The following is a 14,864-nucleotide window of genomic DNA, read 5'->3' as shown; positions in this document are numbered from 1 at the left end:
CCGAATTGACCTAAACCAACCCAAACAATTTGGGCAGGATAATTTTTGTGTGTGGGTTAGACTTGAACCGAATCAATCAAACCCATTGAATTTTGAGTTGAGTCACAAGTTTTAATATCTGAACTCGTTAACCATTGAATCGTTAATTTTTATTGAATTATTATTATTATTAAAAAAATCAAATACTATTGACTATTAATTACATATACTTATCGACCTGATTGAGTAAAAATCAACACATCCTTAACCTTCAGGATCAAAGCGACATGAGTTTTATTGATAGAAGCCACTTCCAAGGGCTTCTAAAAATACTTTAAATCTATTTACAAAGAGTAGACATCGTAATGTCCATTGGTTTTGGTAGAAAAAAGTGTTTGAAACTCATCCTTACTATGTTTATTGAAACTCATTATCTCGAATATGATATGCTTAATTTCCCATTCCTCATGGATAGATAGATAAATAGGAGTCAATGGAGTGAAGTGGGATGTGACAACATCATAAAAAAATTAATAAAAAATAAAAAAAGAAACAATTATGTCTAATTCATTTAATAAAAATATTACGTTTTAAAAAATAGCGGAAAAAATTAAATGTTTTGACCTGTGGACCCAATCCCACCTAAACCGTTTGCAAATGGGTTGGTTTGGGTTGAGTTTCCTTTTTTCTTCTTAGAAAAACGACCTAAACCAACCACTTCAAATTTGATTGGATTGTGATAGAGGACTATCCAAGGAGCAAGAGTTTTGCTTGGGTGGGCTCCACATGGATGGACCAATCACTTGAGTAAGGAGTAAGAGAGATTTCAAGAAGAGTTTATCATGAGACTAAATTCTCTCATGAATGAAAGAGAAGAAGTGAAGCTTGTAAATTTTAGTCAACTTTTAGAATAAGATTTATTTTTGTTTTTAATTATATTTTGGACCTATTTTTGGACTTGTAATGGTTTGTGACCTTTTATTGTTATTTTTAAGTCTTTTAATTATTATATTATTAGACTACGACCCTTTTGTTTAACTCTATGTTATTCTTTCTGTTGGGTTACAAGTGTGAGGTGAAGTCCCACATTGGGTAGAAGTAGAAAGGTTGAGCACCATATAAGTGAGGAGAAGACCCATAAACCTGAGCCTTAAGGTTTTGGGTTAGAGTGTGGTGTCAGGTCACCTTATGTGGTGGCTCGTGGTCCACAGGTGTATCCCTTGAATCTTCCCAATAATTGGTATCAGAGTCAATGGGTCGACCAGGTTCCGGCTCAGACGAGTATACAAGTACCGCAGGTGGCCAGAATGGCTAGCGGCACAGCGTGCCCCGTAGGTGGAGCGGGGTGGCCAGAATGGCTAGTAGGCAGGGCAAGTACCGCAGATGGCCATGGCTATACTTGAGGATGATAAAAGACTTTCGTTAGAGGGGGAGGCTACCATGTGGAAGAGACTCACATTTGAGGGGGAGATGTGTTGGGTTACAAGTATGAGATGAAGTCCCACATCGGGTAGAAGTGGAAAGGTTAAGCACCGTATAAGTGAGGAGAAGACCCATAAATTTGGTGGCTCATGGTCCACATGTGTATCCCTCGAATCTCCCCAACACTTTCATCTTCTTTTGTTCTATTTCTTTGAGTCTATCTTTCTTTAATGAATTCTATCTATTATCAATATCTTTTTATCTTCCTTTTTTATATACATTGTCAAAAATTCGTGCAAAAAAAAAATCCAATTTTCAAATTTGGAGCCAAAATGATGTTAGAATCCAGATTTGGATAATATTAGTTGTTAGGATATGAATTTGTTTTCAAATTTAAAGCCAAAATTCTATTATAATCCAAATTTGGATAATTGAGGTTGTTAAGATCTGAATTTCATTTTCAAATTTAGAACCAAAATTTGGTTATAGTCTAGATTTGGATATGCCCAATCACATATTTGCCTTCAAATTTGAATTTCGTGCCAAAAGAAAGTGTAGATATAAAATAAAAAGAAGCAAAGAAAAACACAAAAAAAGTGCAAAAAATAGGTTCTGCATTCAGAGTTGTTTCTCTTTTATTTTTCACATACCTATACTTCAATAAAAATTGTGTTTCTTTGGTTATTTAGATCTAGTTTAGTTCAATTCTAGGACAATCCTTTTCTTGACTTGATTCTGGAGTCTGCTAGTCTGTCTTCCTTGGCATTCCTTTTGAGTATTCATTCATTATTTTTTCTTGTCTTTAAAATTCCTTAGTTTTGTCTTAGAGTATTTCTATTCTTGGCTTCTTGAGTTGAGTTTTGATTTGTGACATATTTCACATTCAATACTTCTTGATTTTCAGGTTGAAGGTTCTGCTTAAGAACTGAAGAGGAGCAAGAGTGGTAAAAGGCAAAAGTGCATATTATAAAAGAAAAAAAAAGCCTTGAAAGAGTGATAGACGAGTGAACTTGAGTGAAACACTAAGTTGAGTGGTGAGGTCCTATTCTGTTTATTACTTGTGCACTAACTTTACTTGTAGGTATGGCTTCTACAAGTGGAGATGTTACTACACCATCTCCAAAAACTGCAAGGCTCATGGTGGAGATGATTAAACTTGGTGATCAAATGAGAAGAATAAGTTATGAAGATGAAGAAATGATGGAGAGAATGAGAAAAGAGAACGAGGAGAGTTTGGGAAGAATACATAGGAGTAGTGAAGCTTTAAGTGCGAGGATTGAAAGTATAGAGCGAAGAAGAGAGGATAAATCATCTAATTCCTCTCATGGAGAATATGAGGGGTATGAAGAGGATGAAGGAGGAAGGAGGAATGAGATGTATAAGGAGAGAAGAAATCATAGAAGATATGGAGGTAGTCAAAGACAATAAGGAATTGAGAGAGTGAAGGTGAAGATTCCTACTTTTAAAGGGACTTATGATTTAGAAGTGTATATTGAGTGGGAGGTAAAGGTCGAGTAGGTCTTTGCTTGCTAAAAATACAATGGAAAGAAGAAGATCAATTTGGTCCCCCTGGAGTCTGAGGGATATACCTTAGTGTGGTGTAACCAAGTGAGGAGTGACGTTGAGAGGATGGGAAGGCCTTGGATTAATACTTGGAAAGACACGAAGAGAGTTTTGAGAGAGAGAGATTTGTGCCCTCCTATTATGGGAGAAACCTTCACAACAAGCTCCAAAGACTAATTCATGGAAATAGGAGTGTGAATGAGTATTACAAAGAGATGGAGATTTCCTTGATTAGGGCTCAAATTGATGAGTCTCAAGAGGCCACCATGGCAAGATTTTTGCAAGGTCTAAATAGGGAGATCCAAGACATTGTAGAGTTGCACCACTATGCCTCTTTGGAGGATCTCATTCATCAAGCTATCAAGGTGGAGCAACAATTAAAGAGGAAGCAAATATACAAGTCTCCCTATGGCTCTTCAACTTGGAAGGATAAGGAGACATTCAAGAAGGAGGAAGGATGTTGGATCGAGTGGCCTCAGAATAATTAAGAAGGGGGGTTGAATTAATTATTCCTAAACCTTTACTAATTAAAAATTTACTCTTCTAAGGCTTTTACTTATGTTGTTAAGAGAATAAGGAGTAGAAGAGAAACTTAACAGAAAGTAAAAGCAGAAATTAAATGCACAGCGGAAAGTAAAATAGTAGGGAAGAAGGAAACAAACACACAAGAGTTTTTATACTGGTTCGGCAACAACCCGTGCCTACATCCAGTTCCCAAGCGACCTGTGGTCCTTGAGATTTCTTTCAACCTTGTAAAAATCCTTTTACAAGCAAAGATCCACAAGGGATGTACCCTCCCTTATTCTCTTTGAAACCCTAGTGGATGTACCCTCCACTAAAACTAATCCACAAGAGATGTACCCTCTCTTGTTCTCAGTCAAACCCAAGTAGATGTACCCTCTACTTGTACCACAAAGGATGTACCCTCCAATGTGTTAAGACAAAGATCTCAGGTTGTTAAACCTTTGATACTTTGTGAATGGGGATACAAAAAAATTCTCAGGCGGTTAGTCCTTTGAACACTTTTGTATTAGGGAATGGGAAGAATCAAAAGAATTCTTAGACTGTGTCATTTTGAATTCTTTGACAAGGGAGAAGGGAGACACAAAAGAATTCAGGCGGTTAGTCCTTTGTTCTTTTGGAAAAAGGGAGAAGAGAGACACAAAAGGAATTCAGGCGGTTAGTCCTTGGCGAATTCTTTTTGGCAAAGGGAGAAGAGAATGAAAAGATGAATAGCACAAGCTTTCAAGGTTTAGAAAACCAGAAAACTTCATAAAGCTTTTGGTACAAAGAAGAAGAAGAAGTTCAAAGAGATTCAAGGCTTGTAAAGGATTGTATGAAATAAGTGTTCAAGATTGAATGAATGAATTAATGAAAAGCAAATCAAAGCCTTGCTTTTATAGACTCTTCATGTCTGGCCAAGAGGACCATTTAGAAGAGTTACAACTTTTAGAAAAACTTAAAACCAATTTGAAAAAGTCAAAACCTTTTTGAAGAGTTACATCTTTTGATTTATTCAGAAACAGTCACTGATAATCGATTACCAAATCAGTATAATCGATTACACAAGGCTTTTATGTGAAAGGATGTGACTCTTCACATTTGAATTTGAATTTCAACGTTCAAAGGGACTGGTAATCAATTACCAAAACATTGTAATCGATTACAACTTTTTGAAATTAATTGGAACGTTGTAAATTCAATTTGAAAAATTTTTCAAAACAATTTTGCTACTGGTAATCGATTACAACAATCTGGTAATCGATTACCAGAGAGAAAAAACTCTTTGGTAAACATGTTTTGAGAAAAATCATGTGCTACTCAATTTTTTAGAAAAACTTTTCATGCTTATCTTGATTAAGCCTTCTCTTGATTCATGAATCTTGAGTCTTGAGTCTTGATCTTGATTCTTGAGATCTTGAACCTTGAATCTTGATTCTTGACTCTAAACTTTCTTCTTGAGTCTTGAATTCTTCTTGATTCTTATCTTGAACTCTTGAATTGTTCTTGATTCACTTGAGTTGTTCTTTGATTCACTTGAGTTGTTCTTTGATTGATCTTTGAGCTTTTTGTCATCACCTTTGTCATCATCTTTTGTTATCATCGAAACACCTTTGAATCACCTTTGATTCACCATGAAGCTTTGCTTCTACAAAGGATCTTCATTCAAATCTCATGAGAAAGGTGTTGCACTTAGTAAAAATAATTCTAACCCTACTTTCACTTCTTCAAAAACAAGTTCTATTAAATGTTTTAAGTGTTTAGGAAAGGGTCACATTGCCTCCCAAGGTCCTAACAAAAGGACTATTGTTGTGTTGGGTAATGAGGATATCACTAGTACATCTTTTTCTAGCTCTTCTAGTGAAAGTGAAAGTGAATGTGATGTACAAATCTTGGAAGGTGATCTTTTGATGGTTAGGAGGTTAATGGGTTGTGTGTGTAACAATAGAGATGAAACTCAAAGGGAGAACATTTTTCATAGTAGGTGCATGGTCATGGGGAAAATATGTGCTTTGATTGTTCATGGAGTTAGTTTCAGCAATATAGCTAGCAAAAGATTGATTGAAAAGCTTGCTTTGAAAATTTCTCTTCACCCTTACAAAGTACAATGGTTGAGTGGGAATGGGGAGGTAGTTGTAGATATACAAGTTTTGATATGTTTCTCCATTGGAAAGTATGTTGATGAGATACTGTTTGATGTAGTCCCTGTGGAGGCTAGTCATCTCTTACTTGGAAGGCCTTGGCAGTATGATAGGGATATTGTCAACAATTGTGTCACAAAAAAATTTCATTTGTACATAAAGGGAAAAAGGTTACCCTCAAATCTTTCTCTCCAAGTGAGGTTAGTGAGGATCAAATAAAAATGAGAGTGAAAAGAGAACAAAAGATAAAAAAAAAGGAAAGCAAAATTGATAAAAAGAGAGAGAAACATGAAAGAAGAGAAAAGAAAGAAAAGAATGGAGATAACAAAAAAGAGTAAAACTGCAAAAAAGGATGAAAATCAAGAGAGAAAAATATTGAGTTTGTTCAAGAGAGAAAAATAGGTGAAGAGAGTGATTCTAGCTAGGGAACCTATGTATTTACTAATGTCTCATGATTATTGTTTGTCTTCTATTGCTAGTTCTTTGCCTCTAGGTGTGGAAAAATTATTGAATAAGTTTGGGGATGTCTTCCTCAAATACACCCCTCATGGGTTGCCTGCTTTGAGATGGATAGAGCACCAAATTGATCTCATTCTAGGAGCTTCTTGTTCGGCTTCCGGCAAGTGCACCGGATCACACAAGTAGTATAAAACGGTAAGAACCGAGTATCGAACACTCGGGGAACTTGTGTTATTTGGTGAGCTATTTCAGTAAATAGGTGTCTGGTGTGTAAAGGTAAGTGTGAATATGAACAGGTGTATAAACTATATGTGCAAAAAGAAAGAAAATCACGCGAGATAAATGATGTGTAAAAACAAGTAGAAAACACGTTGGCCTTCCTAATAGGTTCCTGATGCTAAAAAAGATATTCTCTATCTAACAATGCTCATGTGTTCTTATGGTGTCTCCTGAGATACTAAACCTCGATTCCTCATGATAGTTTAGCCTAATCCTGATCAAGCATCGTCCGCAGATTCCTCTTGTAAGACTAAACTCAACCAAGACCGCATTAAGACACATACACAACTAAGTTATCGCACCCCAATTCCTCATGATAGTACGACAACTTAGCCCTGTACTATCAAGGACTTTAGAGTCAGACCAGTTTCCATTGTGGAATGACCCTAACAAAGCATGAATCTACGTGATCAAGGTAAAGGCATACTGAAATGAAATGCAGATAGCACAGAGAACACACAAAACATCATTAAATAGATAAAAATATATTTACATCAAGTACCTACAGGGAAGATCCAACAGAGGATTTAGCTTTCCATACCAGGAAGCCTTCTTAACAACAAAGAGAAGAACAAGATGAAAGATTGCAAAAATACATGTGGTGAGGATGTCTCCTTCACCTCTAGGATCTCACAATCACTAACAAACTCATCTCAAGCTCTCAAACCGGCTCCTACTTCAAGCTTTGGTCTCTGCAGATCTTCACACAACAAAATCTCTCAAAACTCTTTAGAACTTGGACCTTTCTCTCTCTAGAAACCCTAGACATGCAAAGCTTTGAATCCCAGTCCAAACTCCTCACAAAATCTGATTTCAGGCTTAAATAGGTGGCCTTGTTCGTGCTCGTGCGCTTAGCGCACGTATGGACCACTTAGCGCATATTAGTGATTTTTGGCTTAGCGCACCTTTCTCGCTTAGCGGATGAAATGAAGCGATGCGCTTAGTGAGATGAAGTGGTGCGCTTAGCGAACCTGTACAACTCATCTTCTTCCAGAGTCTTCCTCGTGCTTAGCCCAGGAGTGTTGTGCTTAGCGGATGCTCGCCAAGCCAGCAGATTGGCTTAGCGAGGAGATGAAAAACAACACTTTCCAAAGGTTGCCTAATTAACCTGAAATTGAGAGAAAATTATTATTAAGCATGCAAAATGAAAATAGTAAGTATTTATTACCTATACTTAACAGAAAATACTTATATCACTGCATAATAACCATAAATTGGGAGAGTTTGATACAATTTATACAAGTTTTATACACTAAAGTTAGTCATTTTCACTGACTAACACTTTCTTACCAAATAAGCTAGCATATAGAAGCAATCTGGAAGAGACAAAAGAGATCCAAAGGCAAGTGAAAAGCTTGATGAAAAAAGGATGAGTGAGAGAAAGCTTGAGCCCATGTGCTATGCCCATCATCCTGGTAAATTGAACTTTATCTCAACTTTTAAGGTGCTTGGTAGGTAAGAATTTGAAAACTTGGGAGGAATGCCTACCTCATGTTGAATTTGCTTATAATAGGACAATAAACTCTATTACTTCTTATTCTCCTTTTGAGGTGGTTTACCGTTTTAATTCATTGTTCCCTTTTAATTTGTTACCTTTGCCCAACACTTCTGCAACAACAAATAGGGATAGGCTTTCTAAAGCCAATTTTGTTAAGAGTTTGCATGAGAAGGTGAAAGCACAAAGTGAGAAAGAGTTTGAACAATATGCTAGATATTCCAATAAGGGAAGAAAGAAAATGGCTTTCAAACCTGGTGATTGGGTTTGGATTCACTTGAGGAAGAATAGGTTTACTTCCAAATGGAAATCTAAACTTCAAGAAAGGGGAGATGATCATTTTCAAGTTTTAGAGCATGTCAATTATAATGCATATAAAATTGATTTACCACTAGACTATGGTGTGAGCAAGACTTTTAATGTTACCGATTTGACCCTTTGTGATGTAGGTACCTTTGACATCAATTCGAGGGTGAATTCTTCTCAAGAAGGAGGGAACGATAAACAACTATCGAAGGAGGATGAGTTTGGCTTGGGTGGGCTCAACATGGATGGACCACTCAATTGACCAAAGAGTAAGAGATTTCAAGAAGAGCTTGGCAAGAGACTAAATTCTCTCATGGAGGAAAGAAAAGAAGAAAAAAAGCTCATAAATTTTAACACAAACATAATCTCATTTTAACATAATCATCAATAACAACATCAACTCATGATGACATGATCATCATTAACAACGTCATCTCAAATCAATATCATCAATAGCAACATCAACAGTAAGTTGCACTCCGCATATACATATATATACTTTCATGCCTGAGATTCGCACTCCCTAGGTCTTCAGACAACACAAGTCTAATATATACAATAATGTTATTCATCAATAATAGATATATCGCATCCCATTAGTTAAAAACATTGTTTTCTAAAAAATAAAAATCAGCATGCAACACAGACAAGCATATATTCCCATAGTTAGGTTCCCTGACCTCCAACTATGGTATCAAAAACGGTAAATTATAATAAACTCCCCTCACCTATTGTGAGCTATCCTTCAGTTCCTCTTTGTGTTACTCAGAGGTCTCTCTCGTTTACGCTTGTTAGTCCAAACACAAGTCTCTATATGCCAAATTGAAGGAAATTTAATATAGATTTTAGAAACAAAGTAATGACAAACATTCAGAGTCAAATACCCCTATCAAAACATAAAGGGCTAAGGGGTGTTTCAGATTCTACAAAAAGGAAACATCATTTTGAAATTCTGATCATGCCAATATGACCGGGGTTCAGTTAAAGTCACAAAAATAACATCAATGTTGTAAAAAGATAAATTTTACTATGTCTCATTCTCTAGGGTTTTTCAAAGGAAGTGTAAAACACCCTATTACAGTACCCAACACACAATAGACACTAAGAGGAACTCAAACTAACTAGAAGAATGGTTTAGAAATCAAGATTACCTCGAAGAAGCTATGAAATTAAGGATTGGGGGATTTTTCTCCACCGAATCCTTGAGGAGGATTCCGTTCCGATTAAAGTGTTGCTCTTGGTGTGGGGGTTCAATGGCAAGTAACGATGGCTCGCGGCGGCCACCGGTGGTCGTGGGTGGTGGAAAAATGAGGTTTTAGGGTTTTGGTGGCATTTTGGAGAAGAGGAGAGTGAAAAATTGTGTTTTTCACGCTACGGAACGTATTTATGATCTACAGATCTCGTTTAGCGAGCTCATCTCGCTAAGCCGGAGTCCACCTTTCGTGCTTAGTGTGAGAATTTGGGCTTAGTGAAACTCCCCCTGCTCTAGGGCTCACTTAGCGAGCCAAAACTCACTCAGCGCAATTCTCTCTCGAGTTGGAATTGTGCTTAGCACACCCCTACTTGCTCAGCGCAATTCCCTCTTTGGTTGGAATTGCTCTTAGCGCGCCATTCTCGCTTAGCGAGAGACCAGAAGTTGTTATATTCAAAATCCCAACGGTCAGACTTTGGAAGCATGTCTTAGAAAGCGCCAGACAAAAATTGAAGATGATCCAACGGTTAACGAATCTGGAATTGCGATTTTACTAAACTAGGTTTAGGTAAAATTTGAAATCTCATAATTTCAACTTATCTAAACAAAACTCCACATAACTCAACATCCACATCAAGAAATTCACACATGACTAATTCAAGCCATACCTCCACTCATTCAAGTCAACCATATAGTCAAATAACACGATAAATACAATTAAACATCAATTTATAACTAGTAATATTTCAGGATGTTACACTAAGTGGCTAATTCAATCAATCACGACCTTCATCATTTCCAAAATCATGCATTCATTCAGTATTCAGAGATTCATGCAAAAATCGGTACCCAATGCTAGTCGTTCTCTCACAATTAAGGTTCACACAACTCACCGGGTTATGGCTAATGATTGCCTTCATAATTTATTTGTCAAACAAACTAACAATTTCACTCACATGTCCCTAATTCATGTTCTTTCTTTTCTAATTACCGCATACTTGTTCAGAGCACGTGATCTAAGATCGCAATTCACTCAAATCATGCAATTGATAAATCTAAAATCATTCACAAACACAAAAATTTTAAATCAAAACAAACCACTGCATATATATAAATGTAAACTGTTCAAAAAGTTGTAAAATTTGCTGAATAAGTAAATAAACTAAACTAAAACGGAAATTAAAAACTATATCTAAATAGTAGAAAAATAAATGAAGTCCTATCATCAATCCTGCACCAGTGTAGGCTCATCATAAGGTGAGGAAGGAGCATCCTGGGCTGGCTGAGGTGTATCCTGTGTTGTAGTGGGCCATGGATCCCAAGTGCTTTGTGCCACTGCCATGTCAACTGCATAATCTGTGTCCTCGGCACCATCCTCATCCTCTACGATCTCCACAAGTGGTGTGGCAGCAGGTGAGACCTTTGGTGTGCCCTCCGGAGTGGCCTCGACCTCTGGCTGCTGCTCCTGGGTTGTAGGAGCCTTACCTTCCCCCAAAGGAAAGGCTGGATTCCTGGCCAGGCCACCTGGGCCATGAAATCCTTCATGCTAATGATGGGCCAATGTTGAGCCAAGTTATGAATGCTCTGTCTCACCAGGCATAAGCCTCGGTGAAGGCTCTACAGCATCAACACCATGGCGTCTAAGCTCTAAGCGGAGAGGTTGGAAGGTACTGGAGGTGCAGGAGTGGAAGGTGGAGTTGGTGAAGCTGGTGTTGGAGGAGCGGAAGAAGAATAAGCTGAGGAATAAGGGGCAGAAGCATCTAATGGTCCCCGAGCCCTAGCTTTGCGGGTCCCTGGAAAGGTGATCGGGGGATCATCCGGGTTCCAACAGTTTTTCCTCATGAATGCCAAATTAATGGCAGGGCTTAGGGACTCAAATGTGAGAGAATCTGGGACCACTCCTCTGGCTATGCACAAGGCAGTAATAAGTGCAGGAAAGCCAAGCCGAAAGGAGTTGGATTGGGTCATCTGTGAGATCTAGCCTGAGATGAGCGAGCCCACATTCATGTCAATCTTCATAACTAATCCATAAACTAACCTCACCCTGTCCATATTAAGATCAGACGTATGAGAGGTGGGGGCGAGGTTAGAATAGGATAGGACGCTCCAAGTCTGCGCCAGTGTGGTGAGGTCCTTCCTCATCCATATGTGTGTACTGTTAGGGGCTTTAGCATTGAAAGATGTACTGTCTCCTTAGAACTTGATAGAGTAGGATTAGGTTATCGTATGTCTGGACACAAAGTGCGGTACTCTAGTTTTTTATTATGTTGTGATCATAAAGTTGTTCAATTAAGCTAAGTTCAACAAGAGACATCTGCGAACGAAGTTTAATTAGAATTAGGCTAAACTCATGAGACATCGGTGTTTAGTACTTGAGCCTTCAGCATAGAACACATAAACATCTTTAATTAGAGAAAAATTCTTAATTGCATCAATTTGCTCAGTAAGAAGACCCAACGCATTTAGATATCTGTTTTCACACTTACTTGCTCACGTTTATTTCTTTGTAATTAGAATAGAACATACTTTTACTTTCATTAATCATCATGATTTCGGTTTGCAAATGCCTGCTTATTGAACAAACCTTTACCAAATAACAAGTTCCCTGTGTTCGATATTCATTTCACACCATTTTAATTATCTACTTGACGACCTGATGCACTTGCCAGTAGATTTCGCATCCATACAAACAAGTAGTAACACCCAGAGCAGAAACAAGTATTTTGGCGCCGTTGCCGAGGATGTTATTCTATTTGGAAAGTTTAGTTTAGTTTGAAGGAATTAATTCATTATTTTTTGATTCATTAGTTTTTGTTTTTGTTATTATTTGTTTAGTTCAGAATTTATTGTTCCTTGGAATTGGTTAACTTCTGTTTTGCTTGTTTTGTATGCAAAGAAGATCTTCTACAGGTGTTTTGATTCCCATAGTCTTGGAAATTAACGCAACTGGCAGGAAAAGGAACGCATAAAGGAATATAAAGTTTTTGTAGGACATTGAGGCAGCAACAATTCAGGAAGAACCTCTATCTTCTGAGGCATCTTCTAGTTTTCCAAAACAAGGGGAATCTCACACAGTATTATTTGAAGCCAATATCATGGCTGATGAGCCAAGAAGAGTTACCCTGGAAGATTACTCTAGCTCAAGTGTGTCGCAGTTCTTTACTAGCATTGCACGGCCGATGGTTCAAGCACAAAACATAACCTATCCACATTCATTAATTCATTTGATTCAGAACAATTTGTTTCATGGTCTGCCCAATGAAGACCTGTATGCACATCTAGCCACTTATATTGAGATTTGTAACACTGTCAGACTGGCTAGTGTACCTGAGGATGCTGTTAGATTGAGCTTGTTTTCATTTTCCTTGTCTGGAGAGGCGAAAAGATGGCTCCATTCGTTTAAAGGTAACAGTCTTAAGACTTGGGATGAAGTGGTTGAAAAATTCTTGAAGAAATACTTCCCAAAGTCCAAGACTGCTGAAGGAAAAGCTACCATCTCATCCTTTCATCAATTTCCAAACGAGTCCTTAAGTGAGGCTTTGGAAAGATTTCATGGATTACTAAGAAAGACGCCCACTCATGGATTTTCAGAACCAATCTAGCTCAATATTTTCGTTGATGGGTTAAGGCCACAATCTAAGCAGCTTTTAGATGCTTCTGTAGGGGAAAAAATAAAATTGAAGACCCCTGAAGAAGCCATGGAATTGATTGAAAATATGGCTGCTAGTGACCATGCAATCTTGCATGATAGAGCACACATCCCAACCAAAAGAAGCCTGTTGGAGCTCACATCACAGGATGCATTATTGGCACAGAACAAGTTGCTATCTAAGCAACTTGAAGCATTAACAGAAACATTGAGTAAGTTGCCAACTCAATTACATTATGGACAACCTTCACCTTCTTCTGTTTTGTAGGTTGCAAGTTATGTTATATGTGGTGGAGCACATGATTCTGACTGCTGCATTTCCACGGAAGATACAACACATGAAGTGAATTATATGGGGAACCAGCCAAGACTAAACTTTAATACAAGTGGGTATTCTGGATTTCAACATGGCCAGCAATATAATCAGCAACAGGGACAATGGAGAACTCACCTTGGTAATTAGTTCAATAAAGACCAAGGTGGGCCATCTAACAGGCCACAACAACAAGGAAGCTGGAAGAGACTCTTGCTCAGTTCATGCAAGTGTCCATGTCCATTCAAAAGAGCACAGAATCAGCCATCAAGAATCTAGAAGTCAAGGTGGGACAATTGGCAAAACAACTGGCAGATCGACCATCAAGCAGCTTTGGAGCCAATACAAAAAAGAATCCTAAGGAGGAGTGCAAGGCTGTTATGACTAGAAGAAAAATGGTGAGCATGAATGAAGGTGACAAGTGTTGGATCAAGTGGCCTCAGAATAATTAAGAAGGGGGGTTGAATTAATTATTACTGAACCTTTACTAATTAAAAATCTACCCTTCTTAGGCTTTTACTATGTTGTTAAGAAAATTAAGAATAAAAATAAAAACTTAACCAAAAGTAAAAGCGATAATTAAAGTGCACAGCGGAAATTAAAAGAGTAGGGAAGAAGAAGACAAACACAAGAGATTTATACTGGTTCGGCAACAACCCGTGCCTACATCCAGTCCCCAAGCGACCTGCGGTCCTTGAGATTTCTTTTCAACCTTGTAAAAATCATTTTTCAAGCAAAGATCTACAAGGGATGTACCCTCCCTTATTCTCTTTGAACAACCTAGTGGATGTACCCTCCACTAGAACTGATCAACAAGAGATGTAACCTCTCTTGTTCTTAGTCACAACAACCCAAGTAGATGTACCCTCTACTTGTACCACAAAGGATGTACCCTCCAATGTGTTAAGACAAAGTTCTCAGGCGGTTAGTCCTTCAAAACTTTGTGAAGGGGGAAACAAAAGAATTCTCAGGCGGTTAGTCCTTTGAAATCTTTTGTTTATAGGAAAGGGAAGAATCAAAAGAATTCTCAGACTGTGTCATTTTGAATTCTTTAACAAGGGAGAAGGGAGACACAAAAGAATTCAGGCGGTTAGTCCTTCGTTCTTTTGGAAAAGGGAGAAGAAAGACACAAAAAGAATTCAGACGGTTAGTCCTTGACAAATTCTTTTTGGCAAAGGGAGATGGAAATGAAAAAGATGAATAACACAAGTTTTGTTTTCAAGGTTTGGAAAACTAGAAAACTTTAGAAAGCTTTTGGCAAAGGAAGCATAAGAAGAAATTCAAGAGGATGTTCAAAGAGATTCAAAGGATGTAAAAGATTGTAATCAATTGTCTTGAAAATGCAAGTTAAGGACTTGCTTTTATAGACTCTTCATGTCTGGTCAAGAAAACCATTAGAAGAGTTATAACCTTTAGAAAAACTTGAAAACCATTGGAAAAGTTACATCTTTTCATTTTTGTTCAAAACTTATCACTGGTAATCGATTACCAAATCATTGTAATCGATTACACAAAACATTTTTGTGAAAGGATGTGACTCTTCACATTTAAATTTGAATTTCAAC

At 37.6% G+C, this 14,864-nt stretch overlaps 1 protein-coding gene across 1 annotated transcript; it reads right to left on the bottom strand.

The window, feature by feature from the left end:
- Positions 1-10,562: 10,562 nt before the first annotated feature.
- LOC106794398 (predicted GPI-anchored protein 58) lies at positions 10,563-11,305 on the bottom strand. The gene is made up of 2 exons (XM_014761663.1): positions 11,009-11,305; positions 10,563-10,883 (listed from the first exon to the last, which is right to left on the bottom strand). Exons 1-2 carry the CDS (start codon positions 11,303-11,305, stop codon positions 10,563-10,565), a joined length of 618 nt encoding a protein of 205 aa, XP_014617149.1.
- Between the last annotated feature and the right edge of the window lie 3,559 nt (positions 11,306-14,864).

Source organism: Glycine max, chromosome 9, assembly GCF_000004515.6.
Source record: "Glycine max cultivar Williams 82 chromosome 9, Glycine_max_v4.0, whole genome shotgun sequence".
Taxonomy (NCBI): domain Eukaryota; kingdom Viridiplantae; phylum Streptophyta; class Magnoliopsida; order Fabales; family Fabaceae; genus Glycine; species Glycine max.
The sequence above is the reverse complement of the archived record's forward strand: the minus strand, read 5'-3'. Positions and strand labels throughout refer to the sequence as shown.

Excerpts from the sequence above, each read along its gene's own strand:
- LOC106794398 (XM_014761663.1), bottom strand. The coding sequence starts at position 11,305 with ATGACCCAATCCAACTCCTTTCGGCTTGGCTTTCCTGCACTTATTACT. Across the intron at positions 10,884-11,008 it reads CTTCCACTCCTGCACCTCCA|CATGAAGGATTTCATGGCCC; the intron begins GTACCTTCCAAC and ends GCCCATCATTAG.